General features: G+C 44.4%; 2 protein-coding genes across 2 annotated transcripts; both read right to left on the bottom strand.

Moving 5' to 3' along the window:
* Window positions 1-1,983: 1,983 nt before the first annotated feature.
* On the bottom strand, window positions 1,984-10,071 carry LOC135907373 (uncharacterized). The gene is made up of 3 exons (XM_065439060.1): window positions 9,480-10,071; window positions 3,459-3,562; window positions 1,984-2,655 (listed from the first exon to the last, which is right to left on the bottom strand). The coding sequence occupies exons 1-3, from the start codon at window positions 10,003-10,005 to the stop codon at window positions 1,984-1,986; spliced, it is 1,302 nt and encodes a 433-aa protein (XP_065295132.1). The 5' UTR covers window positions 10,006-10,071.
* An 8,273-nt stretch (window positions 10,072-18,344) lies between these two features.
* Window positions 18,345-20,433, bottom strand: LOC135907372 (uncharacterized). Its single transcript, XM_065439059.1, has 2 exons — window positions 20,428-20,433; window positions 18,345-19,051 (listed from the first exon to the last, which is right to left on the bottom strand). The coding sequence occupies exons 1-2, from the start codon at window positions 20,431-20,433 to the stop codon at window positions 18,365-18,367; spliced, it is 693 nt and encodes a 230-aa protein (XP_065295131.1). The 3' UTR covers window positions 18,345-18,364.
* Window positions 20,434-27,882: the final 7,449 nt, after the last annotated feature.

Here is a 27,882-nt window from a genome sequence, read left to right as displayed (position 1 = left end):
GAAAGTACTACAGACAGGTGAGAATATGAGCATCTATACTCAATTTGTTTAGCTTGAAAAGTAGTGGTTCACAACACACCTTATCAAGCGCTCTTGGGTAACCAAGAAAAAAAGCGGTCAGCCATGGAAGGGCATTCCAAAATTGAATGAAAATTGTAAAAGTGAAGGAAACAACTTGATTTGGGCAAGAAAATGACTTATGAAGACATGCCGTGAGGATGAAAAGAATCATACAGAATCTAGGAATTTAGTCATCTGTGACGACAGAATGCGTTCGCAAATTTTACATGAAATGCTAGTTAATGAGATGGAAGCGAAAGCTCATTTCATTCACAAATTAGGGTAGGTATGTTACCGTGTTTGTTTTTATGAGATATTATTGTTGGACAATTTCACATCAGCTCTAGATAGAGGGTGGTGTTATTTACTGAAATTGGTGCTACGACGACATGAGGATAGCTAGCGTATTTGGCCTTCTGAGGTTTCGCTCGCATATTACAATGACAACTGTGGGATAATTTTTTATGTTGTGTACAAATAGGCAGGTCATACATATTCCAAAGAAACTACGTGATATTAACAACGTAAAATTGGCAGTAAGCTTCAGGATATGCAAATATTTAGGTGCAAATTTTATAAAGCAGTAGTTAAAGAGCAAGTTTTCATTTGCTTATTCTACGCGAAATGCGGATGCCGTTACAAATTTTGAATTATACCTGACAAAGTAAAGTCACACGTTTGTCCTGGAAATAATTAAAAATGAAGTTGAACTAGCAATCGCATAAGTATATCCCATATTCTCTTTTCTTATCTTCGTAAATTGCATAGTGTTACATTTTTTACATAACTGCATTCTTTAATCCCAGTGGCTACAAAACTGTTTAAGGGCCGCCAAGAATGGTCTAGTATTGCCAGAAGTAATGCATGACCTCTGTGCAAGTAGCATATTGCATTCTGAGAGAGAGAGAGAGAGAAATGAATAAGGAAATGTAGAGAGGTTAACCAAGAAACGTGCTCGGTTCGCTACCCCACATTTGGGGAGGCAGAAAGAGGAAGAATAGATAAGGAAAGAAAATAAAAATAATACAGTCAGTCATTCACATCACGAAGGGCATCGTTCACGAAGGGCCTTCACGAAGGGCAGATGGCCTATTCTGAAAGAGACTGGAACTTGCAAAAAATGTAACCATGGTTTAGTTAGTTTTTATTTATCTTTTTTTAGCGAGAGAGTAGAACTTACTGTGATACAGAGATAAATAAACCATGTTTATAGTTTGGTTGCCCTTCTAGTTAAGGTTGAGTTCAAAGCCTAGAAAGCCAATCATCGCTCTTTTCGTTGTGCTTGTAGTACTTCATGATTTTGGGAATCTTATCCGATTTCTGCTTTTACAACGTGAATAACTAACACAATTGAGGAAGGTATTGAAAAAAAGACTGCCGGATACCATGCATATATCGGAATTTCTTATAAATGACGTTTTTTTATATTTATGAAAATTCTTCCACTTCTCCTTATTCAATTTAAACTCAGCGGTCCTTGCTCAATGAACGCTCTGGTCTGATTTCACAAACTTAGTTGCTTTCTTCACACTCAGTCGCTTTCGATGGCGATTTCGTCAACTTGTCTGGAGCTGATATCCTCAATATTCTGATTCCGACTTCTTGAATTGTTCTTATTCGGCCTGTCTGTTCAGGTGCTTGCCCGGACGCACATAAACATTCTGGGGATCTTTTTTTGCCAAGAATGCCCACATACCCAGTGACACATACAAAGTTGCGCATGCTCAGTGCCCCAAGTCATCTTTGCGAACACATGTTTTGCAACAGACGGCCAGTTGCATTTACCCAGTGACCCGATAAGTTTTCAATTCTGGAACATACCCAGTGGTCCAAGTTGCATACTCGGCAAGACAGCAACAAACAGCATACAGCAAGATGGAAAGATAGATTTTCTTTACAAGCAAATTTTATTGACCGTATCTTTTAGCCAAGGTATCCTCCACCGAAGCCTGAACCAGCGTTTTGTCCGAACGAAGACTGTCCGTAACCTCCCTGGTGACCGGCAGCTCTCTTTCCAAATCCAGCCGAGCCCTGATTGTGTCCGGAGCCGAAGGTCTTGGCGTCAGAGGCCGAGAATCCCGAGGTGTGGCTGTAGCCCTGGTTGTTGTTGTAAGCGTTGACGTGCCTGTTGGCAGCACCACCAGCGAAACCAGCAGATCCCTGGTTGTGTCCGGCAGCGCCACCCTGATATCCTCCCTGGTGTCCGCCAGCCGAAGAACCGTAGCCGGACTGGTAGCCGCCACCATAGCCGAGACCACCGCCGTAGCCGAGTCCACCGTAACCAAGGCGGCCGTATCCAAGACCACCGTATCCAAGACCGCCGTATCCCAGACCACCGGTTCCAATGAGACCGGTTCCGGCCACTGCTGGGCCGGCGAAACCAGCTCCGCCGTAGCCGCCGAGTCCAGCTGCTCCGATACCTGCGCCACCGAGCCCACCGCCGACGAGACCGGGACCCACGCCAGCGCCGTAGCCGCCGACTCCAAGACCACCACCCAGGAGTCCTCCGCGACCTTCGACCTTTTCCTTCTTGGCGGCTTCCTCGGCGAAGGCTCCGCAGGTCATGAGGGCGCAGACAGCGGCGGCAACAAAGAACTGCATTTGGAATAAAGTAATAAAGGAGATGAAATGAAGTTGGGCACAAGAATTGACTTGAAAACAACCCGTAAATGTAATTGAGGTTTTGATAACTGTGCCTGTTAACCACGGCGTTTGCAAAGAGTGGTGCGTTAGCATGGAGCACCAACTATTCTTTACAGCAGAGCGGAGCGATAAGCATACTTGGTGCTTCATCAGTGTAGCACACCGCAATGCACTCCCAAAGCAGGAAACACTTTTCCTTCCATAGTTTTATTGTGTAGGATTGTAGGCAATGAACTATGTTGTGAGGTGTTTGAAAAGCGAGCTTTGAAGATGAGCATGAAGTGTTTGCTGAACATGCGTTTGGTATGGTTGAAATGGAGTCTACAAAACTGCTATAGGTATTTTGCAAATTAGAAAAAAACATTCAATGTAATTGTAATGAAGTAAATTGTAACAATTAGCTGCATGACTTGAGAATATTATGGAAACAATGTGTTCGAGGATAGCCAGGGCATTTATAGCAGTATATTTCATGCTTATGGAACTTCCGTTTATACGCTTTCTATGTCCACAGCATGTGTATAATAATCCTAAATTTCTTTCCGGTATTTTTTTTCTGTAGATATTTGCAAATTTTTGAAATAAAGGCACTCACATTCTTATAAAGAGCATTTGTCCAGGAACTGCTCTCCTTCATTAATTCTTTTTGCTTTAAAAGTGAGTATTTTTGCGATATTCGCTAATAGCGAAATATAAGTACAATAATCTCTCCCCGTAAACGTCACTACTATGCTATGCCGAAGAAACAGACTTACCTTCATTGTTGGTGAGATGCTCGTCCTGTACCGAACTTGGAGCTGATGAAAGGCAGAGAGCTCCTTAGGTGGCAGAATCAGTCGTTGGCAGTGAATCTCCGCCACTGAGTGGTTCCTTATTTATACCCGCTTCACAGCGGGCGCCGCATTGCTAAGTGAAAACACAAACACAAAACAGGATATGACGCAGAATTTCTTCTACGAGTCGACCATTGTCGTCAGCCTCCTGCCGCAAGGACCGAAGGAATCCCCTCGCATCAAGTCGAAGGCGTCATCATAGAACCTAAATGTATCTCAGCTTTCCACGCTGTGTTCTGCGAAACTTACCTTCCTTCCGCCCAATGTTGTAGCATTTAGTGTTCCCCGGCTATCGTCCTCTCCGGCGTACCTGATTCTCCCATGTCCCCGTCTTTTTTATGTTTTTGTGCCTCGGGTGTGGAACGGGTAACTGTCGGATGTCCGCTAGCGTTCAAGGTCTCAAGCTTCTTAGTGTATCTGGAAACCGTGCACTCACTCGTGAAAAAAAAAACGCTTCAAGAGATTTTGAAGCGAGGCTGGTTGAATCTCTTTCAACATGGCGGACAGTGAAGACCACGATGCAAAATAGACACGAACATGACAGATGGGGTAGGCAAACAATGGAGATGTTAATCATCTTTCTTCAGTCTATGTCCCTCCTTCCGTCGCTGGCGCACATTTGCCCGGTTAAACATTATAATTTTTCAGCATTATAGACAACCTATCTTAAAGCTTGCTACGGCAGCCTGAAATATTCAGGGGTAGTATTTATTTAGAGTTGTGCTCCCGAATAGAATGAAAGAAATAACATGAAAAGTTTCTGACGCTATTTCAATGTCACGTAAATTCTTTGCGCTAAGGAGAAAAAAAGGTTAGTGAATGACCTATATTTCGAAACACTATTTTATCCCTAAACAGTACTTCTTATTCTAGCATCAAGCTGCATGGAATTTCAAAGATAAATTCAACTGAATAAATTCTCAAAACATGTCATATATGGTTATGCCTACGAAACATGGGTATTGTTCCATCACTAGAAGATTCATTTGTGCAATTAAATCTTTTGTAGTAATGCAGTGCTTTCAAAGGTGAGAAATCAAATGTTTTAAAAAGGTTATTGTAACTGTAATTCATCTCGGAAGTCATAGTGTGTGTATTCATATGATCTCTTTGATAGGAAAGAGCTATTAAATGTAATACCTTTATATTTTGTTAGGTCTGCTGGTGTAAATTATCATTTTTACCGTAAAAATTACTCAAATAAAGGGCTCCTGATCCATTAGGTTTCTGTGGGAAACCACTTCAAGCACGAGAATCACTGCACTGCAAAGTAAAAGTAATGCATAGTGTGTCTACAAACTTTGTAATCAAGTTATGTGCAAGCTGTAGTGTCAAGGTGGGTGACTGGTTATGGCGAACAAGCAGCGCACGAGAAAAAAAAACATTAAAAAGAAATTGTCGCATACAATAACCCTTACTTCATAGTCGCAATAAACCTACTACATTTATTTTTTATTTTCATTTTCATAAATAGAAATGAACCCAAAGTTTCTAGCCAGCGACTGTGTGTCTCACAGTATTATTTATATATTTATTCACCGTGCAGTTTCCTCACCAGCAACATCATTTTTTTTTTGTGATCAGTGATCACAAAATTTTCATGCTGTTGTCGACCATCTGTGCAGATAGGTAAAGAGGGCCGACTCCGCATAGTTTACTCACGTAACATGAACCACGGGCTACCACTTTATTTACCCATGGCGCGTCAACCGGTTAACGAGCAATGCAAGAATAAACCGAGTAATAGACGGGTCATAATCGTAAGAAGTACTCGTAATAGTTGTTACTAGAATTGGGTGAGGCGTTGAACAGAGGCGAAGGCCGGATGCTTCCAAGGTGAGATCACTGGGCCGCGAAGCTGTCGGTTGTTTGTGAAAAAGTGACTTTTCTGGTCGTCCTTTCTGACCGATTGCGCTGGGGAAATTCGAAGTGGGGTACGTCTTTGAAGGGGCACAGATAGGCTGTGCTGCCAAATTGAAACGCGTACGAAATGCAAATGAAGGTGATTGCCAAATTGCGCAGTACCTGATGGTTTTTATGTTTTTTTTTGTTATTTGGATACGCGGCTGTGCTCCCTGCCACACACCTTGCTTCGCGCCACTTCCCGCAAACCCCAAGCTACATTTCGACGATTACATCATCCGTAACCTTTCTTTGCAGACGCCGTGCTTGGAGCGTGTCCCACAATGACGCCAGGTGCGGCTGCATCGCGAAAGGACGGGAATGCAGTTGGTTCCCCCACGAAGACTTCAAGCTCGCGAGCGTTTAAATAACAATGCCCTGTTCATTCCACCTCCACATTTGCCCCCTTTACTGAGCACTGCGACAGAAGCCACCTAGCCTGCTTGGTAATTCTGCTCGCCGCAGCCTTTGCCCGCGGCGATAAAACGTGTTGCAATTCGTTTTTTTCACTTCCCGGTGCGCAACGCAAGAGCGCGGATTGTATCACTCGTGCGAGATGTTCGTCTAACCCTTTTAAGAATAGAAAGTAGTTTCGCAACAAGCAAGAAAATTAAAATCTGTGCGTTCGAAAGAACCAGTTATCCACGCCTAGGCCACTTGGGTATTGTTGGCGGCTCAATGCCCTGGGTTACCACGCATTGAAGTTTGAAGTTAATTTGCCCCGTATGTTACCACAGGTGACCAAGGAAAAGGTTGAAGCTGTTTGAGAATCTCACTAGGAATTGAACATGTGTAAAGCAATGTCGACGACTTACGGTTAATTGTTATTGTTATAAGCTTGAATAACATGAATCGATCGTGGCATAAAAAGAGCAGTGTGACCTTTTCGATGATTGTAGCTTGTGAGCAATCAGCAATCGGCGGAGCTAGAGATTAACAGCACTAATTATTAGGCCGAAACGGAAGCAAAATAAAACAAAATCATAAAGCATGGTGACCATGTTTTCTCACTAGTTACCCTATAACTACATACATTAACAATCAAGGAGTCGCCACAGGTGACTAATCTTCAATGACCAACAGCAGTTGCATAAATTGCTCAGTCGCCGTGATTGAAGGGCACACAAAAGCGAAACAAAGCATCGTTGCGACTGGACACGGCCGTGGCCACTGGCGCGCGTCCTGATATTAGCTGAGAGCACAAACGCCAACGGACTTTCATCAGGTGCACGTTTGGAAAATCAGACTGGCCAAACATATTTTGAAGTCCCGCTTTGCAGCGCGTACCTAGAGTAGCGAGTGGGCAGCTTTTGGACGTAAGACGGTGTTTGTTGTACACGATCGAAGTTTCCCAAAAGAGTGCTTGTTAAAAGAAGGGGGGAAATATACAAAAGAAGAAGATAAGAATGGATCGGGTGGCGCGCGAAAGCCGCTACGCAATGATGTCGCGGAAGTCACAGAGCCGTATCAGCGTCCCAAGTAAGGAAAAACAACGGTTCACCATTACTACAATTAAATAAATGTGGAGAGCCTCTGGGCACGGACTTCTGCGTCGTATCGGTGAAGTGTTTTAAGGACCGATTGTAAAGGCGCATATATTACACCATACTCTTTTGTTGTGTTGGTATATCATAATGATTAGCATTAACTCTAATATGAATTATGTCTGTGCAACGCCTAATTACTACTATTACAGAATATATAAGCTGAACCTCAAGAAAACTCGTTGTTGGCTACATTGTTATTTGGAAAGTCTTTATCTGATGTTTGCGAAATGCTAAAGTACTCGTGCATGTTCCATGTCTGTATATACAACGCAGTCTTAAAAGAATTTTGTTTAGCCTACACTGAACTTGTTGTAATGCGAAATTCAGACAAAAGCTTCTCTTTCTTTCATGCAGTTAAACATTCGTGAAAAGGGAAGTTGTCATCCGCCAAGCACCAGCACGAAACTAAAGAGGAAAGCAACAAGTGTTCCACAGAAATGACGAGGAAAGGAAAAACCTATATTGAGTCATAGATTAAGCGGATGGCTTCCATCTGCGAGAAGAGCGGCCATCTGCCCAGGAATCATCTGGTCTTTCCTGTGCTTCAGGTCCGTTGTGTCAGCTATCGTAACGACGTTAGTCGTTCAGGTCCGACCTCATCAGCACGGCCTGCCACTGCTCAGGTGTAAGGTTGGGCATCTTCGGGGCTGTCTGCACGTTGGGGCAAGCTCACGGGAGGTGGTAGAATGAGGCACACTTGTTACACACGGGGCATTTCTTGTAATATAATGTGGAGTGAATGGCGTGTAGTATGCCTAGGTGGAGGTACGTGTTCGTCGGTAATTGTTTCCACACCACTGCTTCCCCGCCACCCGTGCCTTGTGCGGCGGCGGGTAGGTGCGAGGATTTAGACAGTGGTGTTGAATGGTAGCGTTATATTGTAGGAGCACTGACTCGAAGAAAGGCCAGGAGTGTTGTTCCAGAAGCACCCGGATGGCATGAGCTGGTGCACGCTGATTTCCATGGAGCTTCATAGTTGATGAAAGATTTCTCTTGGTCCGGGGCTCAACACGAGAACCAGGGCCCTCCGGTCACTCTACTCTCTCAGCTAACCTGCAAGCTACGGGTAGCACAATGAGGCCAAAATAATGGAAAAATAAAAGTGCAGGAACACTGAACATGTCGAATAAGTTCTGCATAAACCCGCAAGGTCGAGGAAGGTTCATGAAAAAGAAGACGGTCATTCACCCGACTGTGGCTATAAGGTACAAAGCTGGCAGGAAATTTGCGATGGTCCGGGGATTGAAATTTCCTGCTTCTAATTTGATGTTCGAAGTTTATTTGTTTCAGGTAAATTAATATGAATTGTCTTGTAGCATCGCACCACTGTAGGGCGGCTGACAATTTCCTCTTACAGGTATTTTGCTCTACCTCGAGGATTTGCGCTGAACTGTTTCGGAATAAACATTCTTGTTCAGAACGGCAGCTGTAAAGACGCTTAACATAGGCAAACTCTTACTAAAGCACTACGATAGTGCGGGAAGAGTTGCATGGGTGTAGTCGGCATAACTACAGTAAGACAAAGTGTTATGAGCTTTCATAAAGGCTAACTGAAATGTTCAGTCTCGGCGACAACATTCATAGCATTACAGTCTCTTCCGTGTGGAGTACCGCTTCTCCTGTATCGGTAGGCTACTACCTAAAATTCATTTGCGCTAGCGCGTTCGAGAGATGTCAAAAACATATTTAGCGCCGCAGCTATTAATACCGAAGTATGTCTTATGGTGAGCTGCCATGGTTATGATGGATTTCCAGGCTTGACCTTGAAAATAATGAAGACGGGAGCGCCATAACTAGACTTTAGATTCATCTCTTCTTTTTATTCAGACATCGCAGCTCGGCACATTTTCTAGCCTTAAGGATTCGGGCAAAACACTTGAAAGAAAAGAATATATACTTTAAGATACAACCCTTATATATGAGCATTTGTCGAGCACTTCGGAAAACCGTTCAAAGGCTGTCCATACCGGTGTAACAGGTAGAGGTAAGGCGTAACTGCTTGGTATGACAGGGTCACAGGCAGACAAATACTGCAATTTATCAACCATCGTTCAAAAAGGGATGTTTAAAGCTGACGAAAACAAGTCGCTATGTAGAAACTTTGATTCGAGCCTGAGACATCCCTTGCGTGAGCACTGTCGGTCCCAACGCCCGAGCAATAAACGTTTACATTACAGGGAGGCCAGCGCTGTCGGTATTCTGAAGTCTTTTCAACCACGCAGGTTTCCTTTTGGTGCTCTCTGAAGAAAGCTACAGTTCAAATAAAAAAAGAAAAAGTTCCACTCGTCTTCCTTTTGTATCTGTGTGTGTGGGATGACACGTTGCGTGATTCGGAGAACCTGAATCTATTTCTATCATTTCAAACAGCAGTAAAGAGAACGACGAGTGTATTAAAAACAGTTTTATTGACTGCGCTTTTAGCCGAGGTATCCTCCACCAAAACCAGAACCGGCATTTTGCCCGAAAGATGACTGTCCATATCCTCCCTGGTTACCGGCAGCTCCCTTTCCAAATCCAGTGGAGCCCTGGTTTTGTCCGGAGCCAAAGGTCTTGCCGTCAGAGGACGAGAATCCCGAGGTGTGGCTGTACCCCCGGTTGCTGTTGTAGGCATTCACGTTTCTATTGGCAGCACCGCCACCAAAACCCGCGGTTCCCTGGTTGTGCCCCGCTGCACCTCCCTGGAATCCTCCCTGGTGGCCGCCGGCTGAAGAGCCATAGCCAGACTGGTGGCCGCCACCATAGCCGAGACCACCACCATAGCCGAGTCCTCCGGTGCCAAGCCCGAGACCACCGGTGCCAATGAGGCCGGCGCCACCCACTGCCGGGCCAGCGAGACCAGCTCCGCCGTAGCCGCCGAGTCCAGCTGCTCCGATACCTGCACCTCCGAGAGCACCGCCGACGAGCCCGGGACCCACGCCAGCGCCGTAGCCGCCGACTCCAAGACCACCGCCCAGAAGTCCTCCGCGACCTTCGACCTTTTCCTTCTTGGCGGCTTCCTCGGCGAAGGCTCCGCAGGTCATGAGGACGCAGACAGCGGCGGCAATGAAGAACTGCGTTTTAAAGTGAGTAAAGAGGACGTTTAAAGAATGGTGCTAAGGACTGGTGCGTTGAAGACTACTTGTATATATTTTTGTATATGTGCAATTAAAATTTTGGTATAGTAAACTAATCATAGCCTCTACAGCGCGACCGACAAGGACGATACTTCGACTATTACGGTAAAGTACTCCAGTATTCCTGTTCTTGAATAAAATATTCGGACCAACTGGAAATTGCTTTTACTTTTACTTTTATATTTCGTACATCTTATGCGGCTCTCAAACAGCTCACGAGAAAGTGAAAATGATGCATAACCAGAACTGCCGTGATGTGCAAGGTCGACACAATCGCTTTGTAGTTCAGTTTGAGTGCGACTGTGCATAACTATGTTTACAACTAACAGACTTTGTCTTTCAATTTTAATGACTATGTAGCAGCGGGACACAACTACCCGTAGTTGATTTGAGCGCTGGCCAGCATTGACAATGTTTTAAGGCAGTGTTACTTATAACGACCTTAAACCAGAAAATTGCTTGAGCATTCACGCTTTCCCTCTCAACCCGTGCGCCGAGATACTGAGAATTAGTTATTTCGAGAGGCTTTGAATAAAGTGAGCTGTGAACGGGGGGATAAAAAGATGCTTGTGGAACCTCAGTTCTAGTGAGCTAAGGATGTATTTTACAACCATCTAAAGTGAAAGAAAACATACAAAAAAGCTTCCTGCGTAAAACCAAAACAGTACACCGCACGAGAGTAATTTTTAGAGTTGGCAAAAATATTTTCGAGCTTATGCAAGACTTTTTTTCTGTTATATGTCATAGTTACGCTGCGTTGGTATTGTTTGCTTCCTAGTTATGCGACATGTGGCATGTCGCAACAGTTAAAGCGTAGGTATTCTAATTCTTTTTTTGTTACCCTCACAATATTAGGCAGATCGCAACAGCTAATTCATAGGTATCCTAAATTTCTTTGTATTACCGTCACAATATTAGGCAGAACGTTTCACGGAAGCCAATATCCTTAATCACGTAGTCTACTTAAAGAAAGTAATTTTTTTCCTTATCCGGTGAACTGGAGCAATATAGTTAGAATAATTATTTCCCATTAGCGATACTACCGTGTTACAAAGTATGGATAATATTACCTTCATCGTTGCTGAGAGACTGGCTGAACTACGTGCACAGGGCTGCCTGGAAAGTGGGATCGACCGCTTGCAGTGACTGAGCCTCTGTCGCTCCCTTTTTATACTCGGCTAAAGATTACTAACTGCCCGCTAAGTGTAATTGCAAATACAAAACAGGAAACCACGCGAAAAAACGTTTCTACGAGTCGATCGCTGTCGTTGTCATTTCGCTGCAACGCGTAAGAAATCCAATAGTGAGAATTCGGGGCGTTATCGTTCAACGATCGACTCGGTCTTCTTAAAAAAAAATTGACGTCTCTTGCGCCAAAAAGTGTAGTGTTAATCGTCCACAGTTGAGAACCTCTCCAGCGCACGGGATTCCCCCTCGCTCCTTGTCTGTTACTCTTTCAGCTTGCAGTGTCGAACGGGCAGGTGTGGGCTTCCGGTAGCACTCGAGGCATCCAACTCGTCAGGGCACGCACTCGGGTCCTGAGTAAGCTCTGCAATCCCAACATGCATTTTAATCATCTGTCTAGCAACAAATTTGTATAAATATTTCTGTAAAATAGTTCTAATGCTATTTGTCTTGTTCTCTAGAACGGCGGGCCAGGGCCGTTGCCGAGGATCTCGAAAGATTTTCCTCGGGCGATGGACCCCTGGCAGCCTAGCCCCGGGCACCAACATCAACAACCGTTGGACAAATAAAGTTTATTCTTATCCTATCCTCTAGAGTTGTTTCTGACATTTCCTGAGCGAATGTATCTCTTCCATTATTTATAAAAAAAAAATTTGTTGCCACAGACTATCCGATATGCTGATCCTGTTTGCCGAGGTGAGGTAATTTTACTTGCGAGCACTTTTCGGTATGTTTGATGTAAGAACCAGTTCACTCGCTATTGCTCGAGCATGAAGGCCTGGCAGCAAAGTGAAGATCTGCTGCAGCAGATATTTTTTTTTCTCCTTTTTACTCTTCACGTACTGCTAAACAGAGAATTCACTTGTATAGCTCTGTGTTTCGAAAGAGTATTTTAATTTTTGAACAAGCGCAGTTCGACTTCGAAGCGAAAATTGTTGGTTGTGGCTTCACTTGAGTACGCGCATGAGAGATGCGCATCCTTCTTCGAAGAGCATATTTGCGCTGTGTGTGTTTTTTTTCTAAAGACTACAATAATCGCTATAATAACGTATAAGTAAGGATATAGACACTGTATGCACGAATTACAACTCTAAAGTTTCAAATTAGTTCAAAAATGCTTTGGAATAAATTTGGGCCCATATTACAAAAAGGCCTTTTTATGCTTGGAAGGTTCGCAAGAGCTAGCGCTCTCTATTCGTGATGTTGGCTACATTTTTATCAAGAACAGCCCATCAATTAGCTGCGAAATTACAAAGGTTAAAAACTTTGTAAATCAGCTTCTGGATCCTTGTTTACACGCTGTAGTTAGGATATATTCTTGCGGTGCTCTGTATGTATAAGTGCAACACGAATCAGTGAATATTCTGTTTAATGAAAGGTGGGCCTTTCAGGCTATGTTTGGGTGCGAGAAATTGTACGAAAAACATTAATCATATCTCATGCGCTGTGGGGAATAATCGTATGAGATGTATTCTGCATGTGGCTACAGTAATAAAACTTGCGACACGTGGCTATTCCCTCTCTGGAGTTCAGTTTGGTTCGCATGATGTCCCGCAGCGAAGCTTTGTGCAAGAACCAAGCCATATTTAATTAGACCCTGACAAAACTGACATGCGTCCGCTGTGTTACTTTTTCTGGCGGCCATCATTTCCCCGTAATTTCATCGTCGATAGCCGCTCCCGTCATGTTATATAAAGCTCCCGCGCCCAAGACGAGCATCACAATAACCCGAACTCGGCAACTGTTGTTGGAAATGTGCACAACGAGATGGATGCACCTCGTAAGATTTCATGTACGAAGCGAAACGTGTACAACGTGGAATCTACGCGAGCACTGCAGTTACCCTAGACTACGCCATACGAAAGTATAAATACTGAACCGCCATGAAAACTGAAATTTCGATCAAGGATCGACGATTGCTCTGGTAACTATCATTCTCGCTAATGTGCCGCCTTGTATTCTGGGCCATGAGGTTACAAAAAATAAAAAGTTGCATTCTCTCATAGTTAATACACAGTGGTAATGTCACGGCATCTTCGGGGTCACCACATCGTCACAATATAAGCCAAGAGAAATTCGCTCGTGGGCTCGTTGGCACACTGCTCCTAAAATATGAATATCAGCAGGGGGAACAGACTGGAAAACAATGTACCGACAGATAGCGTGAGTACCTCGCTTGTGTCTTCATGGCCTGTACATACGCGCTGCAAATGGCCAGCTTTCATAGCGCAATATGGCCTTCGGTGACTCTTCTGCACGTCGGGCGCCGACGTGCAGAACTTTAACTTCTTGCATACGGTATAAAGACGTCACACTCTCAAATACTTATTTACAAGTATCCATTCGTATACTTCGTGTCGCTTCATTGAGAGCTGCCGCGGAAGGCACGTTGCAAGCTTTTGAGCCATATGAAAATATGGGGCGGGGCACCCTCTGCATCACGCTTGTGATGCTGTGCTGCTGAGCTTCGGCGATTCTTGTGGGTTCAGCCCCCAATGGGGACAAGGTGTTTTTTTTCTTCAGCTTTCATTTACCTGTGCCTTGTCATATAGACTTTAGAGCACCAAAGAATTTTCGCTATGCTTTTCTGGGCTAAGACGAGAATGTATGTAATTTTGCGCGAACAACCATGAGCGTCAAACGATCATGGACAACCGTCCTGTTGTTGTGTGACGACATCGACGTATAGGTACACGAGAAGATGAGACAGAACGGAATGCGTAAAGAACGTGAGGAAGGCGAGAACAAACGTACCGACAATAAGTATTTCAAAATTATTTGCAGCAGATAGCAGTCTGTTGGCTTCATATTGTTCAGAGTAACAGAAATTGGGACCGATCGGCTCACCCTTTTCTTCTCACTCAATGCACAGCGAAGGTCTCCACTAAAGCACGGTTGATGCCTTCGGGTAGCATGTAAATTTATTGGTCGCCTGCATTCTCCAGACTTTCACGTGCAACGTGACGTGAGTGATCGAAAAAAGGCGTGCCACGTCTGTCGCGATGACCATAAGTGGCGCTAGCTAATACTCTCAGGGTGCCATCTTTACATATACACGGGTACCCCAAAACATGGCAGCGGGATCAGCCGTGGCCGTAGCTCAACTGGTAGAGCAACGCACGCGCTCTGCAGAGGGCGTGGGTGCGGCTCCCGCCGGTAGCCACTTGCTTTTCGTCCATTTTCATCTCACTTAACCTGATCCCTTCTATATTTAAGTCAAAGCAACAAATGACTTCCCCTGTGCTTTGCTTGGCTTTGTATCTGCTGGCTTCATAATGTTGTGAGCAGTATGCTTGTGCTATGTTCCTCGCCGGTGCAATCATTCTCGAACTTCGAGCATGGGGACCCAATTTTGGCCATGCCATGCATGGCCACCCGGGTGAGAAGTTTGGCTCGACGTTTCATGAAGAGAAGTAGCAATAAGAAACGCACTTAAAGTGGATACAATCGAAAGCACGAGTGAGCTTCTCCTATTTTATGCTGCCGGCTGCACCTGGCGTTGCGCCAGCCGAGATTTCAAGTTTGAAATGTATTTGCCGTGATGTTATACTCGGGGAGCACCGAGGGAAAGAATGAAGGATGTGCTGCATCCGCCGCCGGGGCCCTCAGTGGCGCTGGATGGGCCGCATCCGCCGGCGGAAAACTGGAAATAGACACAGATACAACACTCAAGGTTACGTTGTTTTTACGTAGAGTATGTAGGTGCCAGCATGAGTGACAGTCTTCGTGGTAAACGTAATTCCCTGTTATTTGTGGTGGTGCCTTAGGAAAAAGTGTGTACAATGGCAATGTCATTGCTCTCCTTTTATTTATTTGTTTCACTAACCTATTGTAGTCAATAGATGTGTGAAACGAAACTTCTTGCGAAGTTCTTTTTTTATGGATCCATAACCTGCCACTTGCTTAGTATAATCTGTACAATGAGTTAACTGCACGTTTTCGGCAAAATGTGCATGCGTATAATGAAACATAGCTTTCTTGCTATATTCAAAAGGAGAAATAAGGTACTGAGAAACTCACTCTTCTATGAAACCGTGCAGCACGAAGACATGACTTGCAGTTTAATGTTATTATTATTATTATTATTATTATTATTATTAGTAGTAGTAGTAGTAGTAGTAGTAGTAGTAGTAGTAGTAGTAGTAGTAGTAGTAGTAGTGTTTCTGAATACAAATATACCACGTTAAAAACGGTAGTCTGGCGACAGTAATCATTTCAGCTGTTGAGCACTTCGTCACGACAAGCGACAAATCGACGTTAAACAAACGTAGGTGCATTAAATGGTAAGTAATCGTAACTGAGTAACCGATGACACGTCTTTATTAGAAACTAAATAAATAAAATAGAGAAGTGTACGAATAAAGAAACACTTTCGCGCGACTACGGACCACCGTCACTACAGCGCGTGTTGGAGGTTGCGGTGGCCTCATTATAAAGGTAGTTTAATTCTCTAACGCCAATGCACTTACATTAACTGCGTGCTTCTAAACCCCGAGTGGCAAAATTTCATCCGAAGTCCGAAGCGTAGCTTTAACACGGCAATTAAGAGGAGGGGGGTGGGGGCAGGGAGTGTACCAGTAACAACAAGAAATAAAAATTTGGACGATGCTTAAGCTTCGCTTTTAAGATTGGAATGCGATAGCATTCAAAGATCCCTGACTGTTTGTAACGCTTCCCAGCAACTGCAGCTTTTTTTCCCTCCACCTTCACCTCCGCGAGCCGCTGCCACGGTTACGTAGAGGCGAGTGCCATCTGGATGGTGTTGTTGCAAGCAGCCCAATAGGGCGCGCCGTTTTATTAATGGTAGGAACGCTGGAAAAGTGGTTTATGTTTGAGTTTCCGCGTAACACAACTATGTTTTCTCGCAGATTAATGTTACTGTCAGACGCTATCATGTCTGTAGGTTGCGTGTAAGTCGTACTTTACAGTTCGTCTGACGCATTTTACTTTAAGAAATTCAATTAGTTCAGTGAGCTCCCTTCGCCACGTTGAGGGCCTTTGTGGTTTGGTATCCGTGGTTCGGAACGATTTTTCGCTCACAAGATGGTCGGCGCAGGATGCCGTATTTTTTGCGACATGGGGCCCTTAACGCTATCGCGTTAGAGTAGACAACAGAGCAGGATGAGACAAAAGCAGAACGGGGACAGAGTGAGCGTCGTCACCTAGCAATGTAACGGAACACATGGTCGCTTAGAGACCTCACCGGCGAAGGAAAAGACCGGCTCGCCATCGCATCGACTAAACCAAGAAGTGGGGTTTTTCGGAGTGCTTTTTCTCTGTTTTAATGTTCAACGCGACAGTATAATGTCCTACAATAACGGGGAAGACATGCTCCCGTGGTGTGCTTGCCGTTCTTAGTGGCTGGCATATCATTAAAAGTTCTAGTTTGCTCTTTTTCTTAGTGGTTGGAGTCAAGGTAATTGCAAACGTTATATGTAAAGTCTGCGATTGACAAGTACCAAAACTTATATTATGTGACTTCTCCATATAACTTTGTTACCTACTAACACATTTTCAAAATTTAAAGACAAAGACTTGGAGAGTTACCCCTTCCCCCCTTTCTCGTGTAGGGTATATTTCTAGCTTTTTTCGGCGGCTGATCCCGGAGATGGTGCAATATTAAAATGCGCGCCAATCCCGTACATATGGTACCGGTTGTTCCACCTTGCCGTTGGTCGGGCCAGTAGTACCAAAGACAAGGGAAGCGTTGTCGCATTCCTGCGTCGTAACAGCTGGCGTTTGGAGACGCTGTCGTTTGAGACGCTGTGGGCCTCTCAGAATAAATTATGTTTCATACACTCCATTACCACCCAAACTCGCTCAGGAATACTTTGGTTTCCGTCGACATCAACTGCAACTTGAATTGCCTCGCAACTTTTTTATTCCTTGCGTTGCTGTGTCTTATCATCAAACTCCGTTTTTGCATGGTTAATACAACTGAAGAAATGCTGTCTGCGAAATCGCTCCAGTTTTTAAAATTTTAAGGTTTAGTGCAGAGCGCGTCTAATTTGCTGCTTTCAGCAAAATTTTAAAAAAGCAACTTTTTTTATACATTATAAAATATGTTGGTTAAAATGAGCCGTAAAAACCACCTATACAGCGGAAAAAGAGAAAACAAAACAATTCCACAATACGCGAACTCTAAAGATAAAGATGTTGTCTCTGGATATGGTATGCCGATGTATTCTGAGCTTTCAGAAAACGCTACTGAAAACTACCAATCACGGGAATGACATTAGTAAAATTGTCAGAGTGCGTTGCCAGAGTGGTATACAAGCCCGCGACGTCTAGTCGTAGCTGAATAATAGCGAATTTTCTCAGCTAAGAGACTGCGTTTGACCACGAGTTTTCCGACACTCAGAAAAAAAAGTAATAACGTTCACGTAAGCGTTCCGGATTAAATTTGAGCCATAAGTGCATTATTTCGGACGCTAAGAGCCGGTGCAGTTATTAAAGGACCCTGCTCTAAATTTATTGGTGCAAGCCTGTTTATTATAGGATTTGAAAACTTGCAGTACAGTAACACCCACTTACGAATGAAAGATCGATCTCGTGAAATAATGACTTGCGCGTGCCCTGGAAAAGGAAACATAAGAAAGAAAATTGTAGTTGTATACGTGAACTATAGATCCCTTTACTTTTCTTCCTACATAGCGGCACGCAAGCAGGTTTAATAAGTTCAGTTCAAAGATTTGGGGCAACTGTATATGCCTTGAGAACTGTTAGTCGCATCAATCCTTTTGGCTGACACACTGTAAAAATACTAAAGGTCAGTCAAGCGAGATCAGTATAGTGCTACCACGTGTGAAGCACAATGTATGTGCAAATAAATTTGCATTATAAATGCCACCGATGCTGTCGGTGTTGGAAGATTAAGTAGAAGTGTTAGGATTTGAATACCCCATCTAACCTTCAGTACTAGTTCATAGAACAGCACTTGCATAGTCCCCTTTATAATTGTGCTTGCTGCATTGCTTGACTTTAAAAAAGAACTGGACTCGTTATTTCCGTTTTGGACCACAACACAAAGCACAATGAATGTATTGTAAAAACAAGTTTTATTCCAATGTGTGTGACACTTTTAGCCGAGGTAACCTCCACCGAAGCCGGAACCAGCGTTGTGTCCGTACGACGACTGTCCGTATCCTCCCTGGTGACCAGCAGCTCCCTTTCCAAATCCAGCCGAGCCCTGGTTGTGTCCGGAGCCAAAGGTCTTGCTGTCAGAGGCCGAGAATCCTGAGGTATGGCTGTAACCCTGGTTGTTGTTGTAGGCGTTCACGTTCCTCGTAGAAGCACCACCAGCGAAACCAGCTGATCCCTGGTTGTGTCCAGCAGCACCAGCCTGGTATCCTCCCTGGTGGCCACCGGCCGACGAGCCGTAGCCGGATTGGTAGCCACCACCGTAGCCGAGACCACCACCATAGCCGAGACCACCATTGCCGAGACCACCATAGCCGAGACCACCATAGCCGAGACGACCATATCCGAGACCACCGTATCCGAGACCACCGGTTCCAATTAGACCAGTTCCAGCCACAGCCGGGCCAGCGAGACCGGCTCCGCCATAGCCGCCAAGTCCAGCTGCTCCGATACCTGCACCTCCGAGACCACCGCCGACGAGACCAGGTCCCACGCCAGCGCCGTAGCCGCCGACTCCGAGACCACCGCCCAGCAGACCTCCGCGCCCTTCAACCTTTTCCTTCTTGGCGGCTTCCTTGGCGAAGACACCGCAGGCCAAGAGGGCGCAGACAGTAATGGCGATGAAGCACTGCGTATGGAAGAATGTAGTGCCTGGTCGTTAAGTATAACTAGACAGGACAGTAGCGATGAAGTCAAGTCATTTATCCACAGCTGTATTATTGGCTCACTATTTAAGCCTCTTGGAGACTGAAGTGGGGCCGATAAGGGATTCATTGAAGAAAGTGAAGTTTCTTCATTATTTTCTGGCTTATATGTTGTACACGGGCCAACTGGAGGTCGTTGGTAAGCATCTATGTCGTTAACTGTTCTTTCAACGTCCTCAACACTTTTTAGGATATTGAAAAGAATGCGCAATATTACACTGCTACGATGTGGGACCTAGACAATTGCATTACAAAGTGCCGCCGTGCATTACTAGGTCACTGGGCCAGCAATGTCATACTTGATTTTGAATAACTACCGCGTAGAAACGTGGCGCACGCAACTGACCCTAATTCAGGAGAATGATGGGCGTTCTTGATAATTCATTCAATGAAGCATTCAATTTTAAGGTCACTGGTTTACTCCCGGCTTTAGGAAGGAATTGTAAAGGCGAGCGCCTTTATGGAAGGAGGAGCAAACTTTGTAGTCGGCGACCAAGAAGTCTCCATGGAGGCTCCATGGAGCCGACGACGGTGCTTGAAAGAAACGTTTCAACCCTCACGGTGATTTTAAATGAGCAGATCTCTTTAGCTTTCACTATCTTGGCCACGTGTAGAAGGTGTGGCAATTATTTGTTTCGTGAGGATTTGAGTGAAAAGTCATCTCTTATTGTCAGAATGACGAAGTGTAGACTGAGTACCACTTTATTCTAACTAACAATACATTGTAACAAGCGTAAAAAGAAACCTTTCATAATAAAATGAAACAGCATTTGGTGTCGGAATAGTTTTCAGATATTTAGAAGATTAGCGCAATTATTTTCAAGCACATGCGGGTTACTTATAGAAAATGTATTGCTTGCTTACAGTTGGCTTCAGACGGTTAAGGATCATGGGTTGTGGAAAAAAAATGAGCCGAATATTTCCGTTGACTGACTCGACATGGAGCCTGGATTGGAATTTCCTGTGCATTCTACCTTATACTACGACAATAAACAACACCGGAATTTAATGTCGTATTTTATCCAGTATATAATCAACTTTCGAAGTCTGCTTTGTGCATACATTTTCTGTTTTGCAGATTTATGCGCTATATTTGTGACAATTTCTTGAATAACTGTTCATTGTTGCGTTTCTTATAAAGGAATAAGAGCACCAAGCAGCAATTAGCTCTGAACGACATTACCTTAAGAACATAACAGAGTACGTTCTTCTGAATATTCGCTAAAACCTAACAAATACTCGAACAATAAACCTTCTGAACTAACTATCTTACTGTAATAACAGGCAGAAATAACCTCACCTTCATTGCTACGGTGAACCGCGGACACAGGGCTCCTTAGGCAGTAGGATCGATTGTTAACAGTGACAGAATCTGTAGCTAAGCAGCCCGCCTTTTATACCCGACTCGAGAATGGCACAAGGCTGCTAAGTGAAAACACAGTCATAAAACAGGATATGACGGAAATTTGTTTCCACGAGTTCATCGTCGTCAGCCTGAAGCTCTCAGCACCGAAAGAATTCTGGCTCAAGAAGTCCAAGTCGTCATCTATGCACCTAAATCCGTCTGAGGAAACTACGCGACCTTCTGTGTTCTGCGAAACGTACGCCATTTCCGCCCTACGTTATACTATTCGCTCTCCCCTCGGCTACAAACCTATGGGGCCCATCCAACACTTCCCCTCTCCCCGCTACGCACGACATTTTTGCAAGCTCTGGGTGTAGAATGTGTGCTTATCGGATGTCCGGTAGCACTAGAGATTTCGAGCTCTCCCGTGTATTTGAAACTCGCGTCCTGCATCTTCCATAAACGTTCCGACCGAGTCAGAAATTACAAAGTGGGCGGGTTGGGCTCGAGAACTAAGGAAATGTGCTCATCTATATTTCTTTTTTTTTGAGTGACATATCAGTCCCGTGTTCTTGGGTCTCTTTCCTCATCCTCGGGAAATGTTTCAAAAATTTACCTGCAAGACAACGAAAGCGCTCGAAAGCGCTACAACTCACCGCGTTGCCTGCAGCTGCTTCAAGCATTCAGATGTATGATGCATGTAGCATTAACGCGCGTAACAGCGACCGAAAAGGAAATATCAGAAGGTTGTTGGCCGTCCCAAAGTCGTCTGAGTTGCCTGCGATGAGTAAAATACCGGTGGGCGGATGATTTCAATTGCAACTCATTACTCCCTCAATTACCTTCTTTATTTATAGCAGAGCTACATAGAAAATTATAGCACCCGCCGTGGTTGCTCAGTGGCTATGGCGTTGGGCTGCTGAGCACGAGGTCGGGGGATCGAATCCCGGCCACGGCGGCCGCATTTCGATGGGGGCGAAATGCGAAAACACCCGTGTGCTTATATTTAGGTGCACGTTAAAGAACCCCAGATGGTCGAAATTTCCGGAGTCCTCCACTACGGCGTGCCTCATAATCAGAAAGTGGTTTTGGCACGTAAAACCCCAAATATTATAGAAAATTATAGCAGGTAATGGAACACTTTATTGCAATAGCAATGATATACACACTCTAAGCGTATTTCTGCCGTCGGCGTCGGCGTCCCCGTGAGGTTTTCTATAAACTCCAAGGGTGATAAAATCGTTGACGCGCACCGTATGCTGTATGTGCGAGTAAAAGCGTGCGAGGCTGACCCGGTGACTGCGGATCAATATTGCGCACGCAACGCTGGAGAGCGGGCAGGAAGCGCGCCATCTTCCGTCGCGCGCAAGGCTTCGGAGAGGAGGGCAGGGAGGGGCAGTGTGTTCTACTCCGGGGGGCCCGGGCGACCGTGCCCTCCTGGCCGGACCACTGTATCTTGAACGCCATCTGCGACTGGTACAGAGTCAGCACTGCGCTGTGTTTTCGCGGCGTAGTTCGCGTGAATGCGAGCGGCTGCACGATGGTCCATTCGCTCGCTCCTGCTGCCGCGTTTCCTCACAGCAACGCTTTGACAAAGAGCTTCCGTGGTCATCGAGTGAGATGTGTTTATGCTGGCTTGTACGCGAGTGACACCATGCTAGTTTATTTAGTTAGTATGCTTTTGTTTACACCTCTATACAATTGGTAGATACTCGCCTCTACAGGTTATCCTTAATTCGTACAGGTGTCCACTAATTTGCTATTGCAATCGATGCTTCGCCATTCGGGCGAAACTGGCACTTTTTTGGGAGGAAAACATATGAAAACATGTTCATGACTCAGCATGGCAAGAAACGCGGATGCGAATTTATCAGTGACAGGCGCACATTACGCAACTGGTACTTTATAGTAACATAAGACATTCAAAAGACAATTCGTGAAACTTTGTAAACTTACCAACTGCAATTTTGATTAGGCTCGCGAGGTAATTTGTGCGTTTTAGGTAAATCTGGCTGAAGACGCGGAAGAACACCTATGCTACAAGTAATTGCCTCCATAATTTCTTTAAGGTATAGCTGGAATCATAACACGGCTATGATAAGCGGAATACGATTAAAAGCGACTTGCTCACCTCATGAGTGCTTATAGAACTTCATGGCCTACAATGGGCACTCTAGGCCCGCAAAATAAACGATGCGGACAAACTATAAATTTTATAGGTAAAATAAATTTTGAGGTGCTAACGACCTACATTTATTGCCGGTGAAAAAACAGCGCAGTGAACAAGGAGATATAATTGACACACAACAGCGCTGAATACCAATGGCTTAATGTGTGTTCAATTGATAGTAACTACATGGGCAAGTTACTGGATTCTCTATGTCACTGATTCCTTCGCGGCTATTTAAACGGCAGCAATAACAAAAAGGTTGTTAAATTAGCCACGAAAAAGTTGTCAGGCGATCACCAAATATCCCCGCTAAGAAATCAAGGAAATCAAGGAATTTAGGAAATCAAGGTCTATTTATTTGACTCACGCGCCTTGAACCACGGATAAATGTTTTCATTATGAAATGCCACAAAGCCTTGTTTCAGAAGTAATCGATAAATTGCTAAGCTTTAAACTTTAAGCAAGATGCCTACTTTCAGTAGTGAAAAAAAAAATGAGGCAAAGCCTTTCCATAGAAGTGAAGACAAATCTTTTCAAAGAAAGTCTGGAAAAAGTCGGTTCAACCGTTCGACGTGAAAATTTGGCATTTCTCGTACTTATTCACCAGTTAGAGCGTGAAAAGAACCGAAGTTTTCATTAAGAGGGAGTGTCCTAATGTCTAGGCCAAACTTTTATGCACACTAAGAAAATTTGAGATATTCGGCAAACTGCTCAACGCTTCATTTGATACTTCTGCTTGCCTCGCACTATTTTATTCGTTCACTTGATTGGCTATGCCATGCCATAAGTGATGCTTCGCACAGACACCACGTTTTCATGTCAGACTCTGTCCGTATGGTTCTCTGTCAAATAATTAATCCCGTCTTTTTTCTTTCGTTATCATTTGCTTTTCTTGCAACTAATGCATTATTATGCTATCCGCTGTTAGGCTGCTAACTATTTTACAATTCTGTTGTAGTTACTAACCGAGGGTCCCGTTTTCAGTATCATCACTTTGGGACCCTCGTCTGTATATTACATTTATGTACCTATGTTTTGCATATGAATAAACTTCAACTTCATCAACCAGCGCATCTAGCGTAGCGTTAAGAAAGAGAGGCAGGTGGGGAGGGACGAGGATGTTAACTGCAAGCCCACTTTTGTATGCACTGAAGTACAGGCATGTCTCCGAGGGAGGAGGCAGCATCCGGTCGCTTCTCTCCATTAGCCATTTTCAGTCAGCCGCCAGTCAGTCAGCCAGACAGTCGGTCGGTTGGTCAGTCAGTCAGTCGATCGGTCGCTCGGTCGGTCGGTCGGTCGATCGGCTTTTATCAAATGGCATAATCATTACACAAAAATTATTTCAATTCATACGGTATCCGTAGCCACAGGCTATAAGCTAATCTCACAGTATTTATTCATGAAATATGAATAAATAATAATAATGAAGAAATACGCCTCTGCCGCCAATGCTGGGGTGAAAGCAAAAGAAATAATAGAGAATACAAATAGCGCAGAAAATACATAGCAAAGTGCATAATATTTCAACGTAAATTAGCAAAACTAAACGAATGGAACACGTATTGGTCGAGTAATGAAAACAGCTGAAAAATAATAGGTGCACCGATAAAATTTTGAATGCACCGAAGATGCACCACCGGCGCACATTTTGTAAAAGTGCGCCTCCCGACTCTGTGACTTCGCGCAATAGCGTAAGCCATAATTTTAAAAAAATGCAGCCTGAGCATTTAAACCTCAATCACTCTTCTCGTGTAGTCGCCGGTATTCGACAAGTGACGTCAAGTGCTTACCCATTTTCTCACTGCATGAAGAGGTCTCGACTCGCGTATCTTTATTATTATACATTTGTTCCACCCACACGCCCCGTTTCGCTTCCCTTGAAAGGTACTCCACAATACGCGTAATCTGCCTGACGATTGTGCTCGCCACTCCCTTCGCCGGCGGCTGCTATCATATGCGCCGCAATACGTCCCACATTTCCTGGATTGAGATGAAAGTGCGAGAGTTGCGACCTCCGTGGGCGAGGTAGATGGCTCGTGCTTTTGTCAATCAGTAAGAGGAAGCAAAATAAGAAGTGAGGTGGCGTCAGGCGCAGAACGACGGTAATTTCACACGAGACGTCTGAAGCATTGTTTGCAAAAGATGAACGATGGGTTTCGAAATGTAAGACAGCTGACAAAGACCACTGACGTGAGTCAGAGCGGGCGGTGAGCAAGCACCGACATTGTAACGACGTAATCAAATTAGAAAGGAATTGACTTGCGGGATACAGTGGTTTCGTGATCACAGAAACTAGTAGCTAGGAGACGGGATTATGAATATAAAGGAGAACACAGACATTAAGCAGCGTCTGTGTACTCTTTTATAAGACTACTCGCGTCCTTTAGCGCTGTGGTTGCGGGAGGTAATGGAAGTCATGGCCCTTGTCACTCCCTCATGTGAAGGGAAATACTGACTGGCGGTCACGTTGAACGAATTGAATACGACGGAATTTGGTGATGTTAGTGATGACCAACCGTAACGGCGAATACTTGGATGCGTGCCTTCGCGACGTGTTGGCCAGTGATAAAGATTAGCGTCCAATATATTTTAAATGGCATTAATAGAGCGTGACATCAACTAGTAATGCATATTGGTGTGGCCTGAACATTATTTCCTGTTTATTTGTATATTTTGCAAGAATGCTTTTTTTGTTTGTTTGAAAGCTGTGCTTCTGGGCAAGAAAGTCGCAGTGTCGTTCGAGATGCTGGCATTTAGAGCAATAGAAAGGTATTGGACAATTAAGGAAGTAAGATTTGTAGTTTTGTAAGCCTTGTTAAGTGCACAAGGCCTTCGCTTACAACTAAGCAAACATTGTGTCCCGCGCGCACAGACATACATGAGCAGGTTTTTTTTTTTTCATGCGACCTGCCCAGCGCCATAAATATCTGTTTAAATAAAACGTAGAGGCCCTCCTTATGGAGAAACTTCAGTAGCGCCTTGACAATCACTTGCTTTGATAAGGCAGTTCCATTCACTAACGGCTGTCGGGAAATAAGAAAACTTAAATAGGTCTGCGCGAGAAAAATATGGCGTTAGCGCGTTTTCACTGTCGTGTCTGGTGGGCCTGCTAGTTAAGGTTGGCAAATATGTTGATGCATCTAGCGCTAGTTTGTTTTCCAAGAGTTGGGAAAGAAGTTCTGATCTAAATTTTTGCCTTCGTGCCTGTAATAGGGGGCTGCCATTTGTTTGCATTAAATCAGAAGGTGAGTCTAATGCTCAAAATTTATTAAAAATAAACATTACGGCCTTTCTCTGAATACGTTCAAGACAATCAATAGGATAGGAATAACTTTAATAAAGTGCCGGCAAACGATCATTTAACGAGTCGTGACGCTGGCCAAGCGTCGACCCGGGGTTATACTCTACTCTGCACTAGCCCCGTTGGGCCCGTTTGTAGTGGGTCACGAGGCTTGTGCTTTTCGAGCGCTCCCCGGGCCTGATGGACGGCCCATAGTTGTGAGTCCTTGTCTGTAGACTGCAGCGCACTTTGAAGTTCTGGCGGGAAGTGGCGGGTAATGCTGCGCTTAGTGTGAGGATCCCATATAATGCACGCATATTGCAGTTTTGGCCACACAAGAGCAGTTTAGCAGAGCAGCTTAATATTAGTGGAATACGTTTTAAGTTCACGTTTAAGGACACAAAACTTGCGGACGGCGGATGAACAAACATTATCAATATGAAGATTCCAAGAGAGGTTTGAAGTGAGTGTTACGCCAAGATATTTATAGCAACTTACTTCTTATAATGGTGAAGACCCCAATATGTAGGTATATGACAGCGGATTTTTTTGGCGAGTTTCTCGAACATAACGCTCGCCAGCATTCGTCTTGTGTTTTTGGTGCATTGCCACTGGTGCACCGCGAGTTTCACAAAAATCACCTTCTTTTTTATTACGGCCTTGGCAGAAATTGTTCACAGGACAAATTTGGAGAGAGTAACGTTTTATCAGACCTCCGTTTTTGCTCAATTCTTGAAAATCACCCATAATTCGATGTACTCATCATCAAACTTCGATGCTCAATGCAGGGACTATCGATGCCGACTGCCTATGATGTCACTGCCTCCAAAATTTTGCTTGTAAGCTATTGCCCACAATGCTGTCATAAAAATCATGAACAAGTATTTGTTAATTAGTCTTTCGAGCTTAAGTTATTGGCGGCAAAATATCTAGGCCTCGCACAGCAACTCCTCTGAATAAATACCGCATTCATACTGTTCATATCCTTTTTGTAAAAAATGTGCATATTAAAAAAACGCCCATTTAATAAGTCCATTCTCTGGTAATTTCATTCCGCGCAAACATAACTTTAGTACGTGTATTTACAAATACATGCACTGAGACACCGACCAACCAAGCAGCCTAGTCAAACCCGCGGAGATTCTCTTATAAAAATAAAACAAATAAACATAGAACACCGGCATTTTTGGTGTGCAAAGTTGAGCCAAAAATGTCAATTTTTCCTTGCGCGCCGGCCTACCAAAGCTTGAGTTAAAATGCAAGAAAGAGCGCTCGCCAGCCTTCTTCTTATGTTTTTGGTGCATTGCCTAATTTTGATAAACTTGGTGTTTTTTTGTTCGCGCAAAACAGCCAATAAAGAAATCGAGAGAGCCCCCTCCCCTCCCCCCCCCCACGAGAAGCAAATTTCCAAGAAAAATAAATCCGACGGAATGCAACTCACGATGAACTTCGACGTTAACGCGATTAGCATTGAATCAACGAAGCTACACGCCGTAAGGCTACCACCTGAGCACGTCATCTACGAGGCGTCTACGCAGCTAGACTCTTCTATCGCCGATCCCTCTGGACGTGGATCGCCGACGCGAAGTCCGCGCGTGTTGCGTGTATGAACACATATTTAGACAAGACTGGCTGAATACATATGACGTGGGTTGACGTATGACGTATGACATATGACAAGAAATTTTAAATAATTGCTTTTTTGTCATTCAAAACTGGCACATGCGCAGTGAACCCACGTTGTCACCAAAGATGATCGCTGAGAGACACCACACATCCCACATCCGGTGGCCCAAGTTGGCGTTTAAAGAGGTTTATTGGAGAGCGCCACATAGCCAGCTGCCACGTACTCTGCGACTCAAGTTGGTCCAACGGTTGGTTTCTAATGCGGTTCCCTCAGCCCAGCAGCTTGATGCTCTACCCCTTAGAGCATGGACTACCGGGTGACCCAAGTCCGCAA

The sequence above is a fragment of the Dermacentor albipictus genome, chromosome 10, assembly GCF_038994185.2.
Source record: "Dermacentor albipictus isolate Rhodes 1998 colony chromosome 10, USDA_Dalb.pri_finalv2, whole genome shotgun sequence".
Lineage (NCBI taxonomy): Eukaryota > Metazoa > Arthropoda > Arachnida > Ixodida > Ixodidae > Dermacentor > Dermacentor albipictus.
Note: the sequence above shows the minus strand (reverse complement) of the source record. Positions and strands in the feature narration are given on the sequence as shown.

Coding starts and splice junctions, on each gene's coding strand:
- LOC135907373 (XM_065439060.1), bottom strand. CDS start 10,005: ATGACCTGCGGAGCCTTCGCCGAGGAAGCCGCCAAGAAGGAAAAGGTC. Junction 3,563..9,479: donor ATTTGGAAAGGGAGCTGCCG/GTAACCAGGGAG, acceptor GGAACCACTCAG/TGGCGGAGATTCACTGCCAA. Junction 2,656..3,458: donor GCATCTCACCAACAATGAAG/GTAAGTCTGTTT, acceptor TTCCAAATGCAG/TTCTTTGTTGCCGCCGCTGT.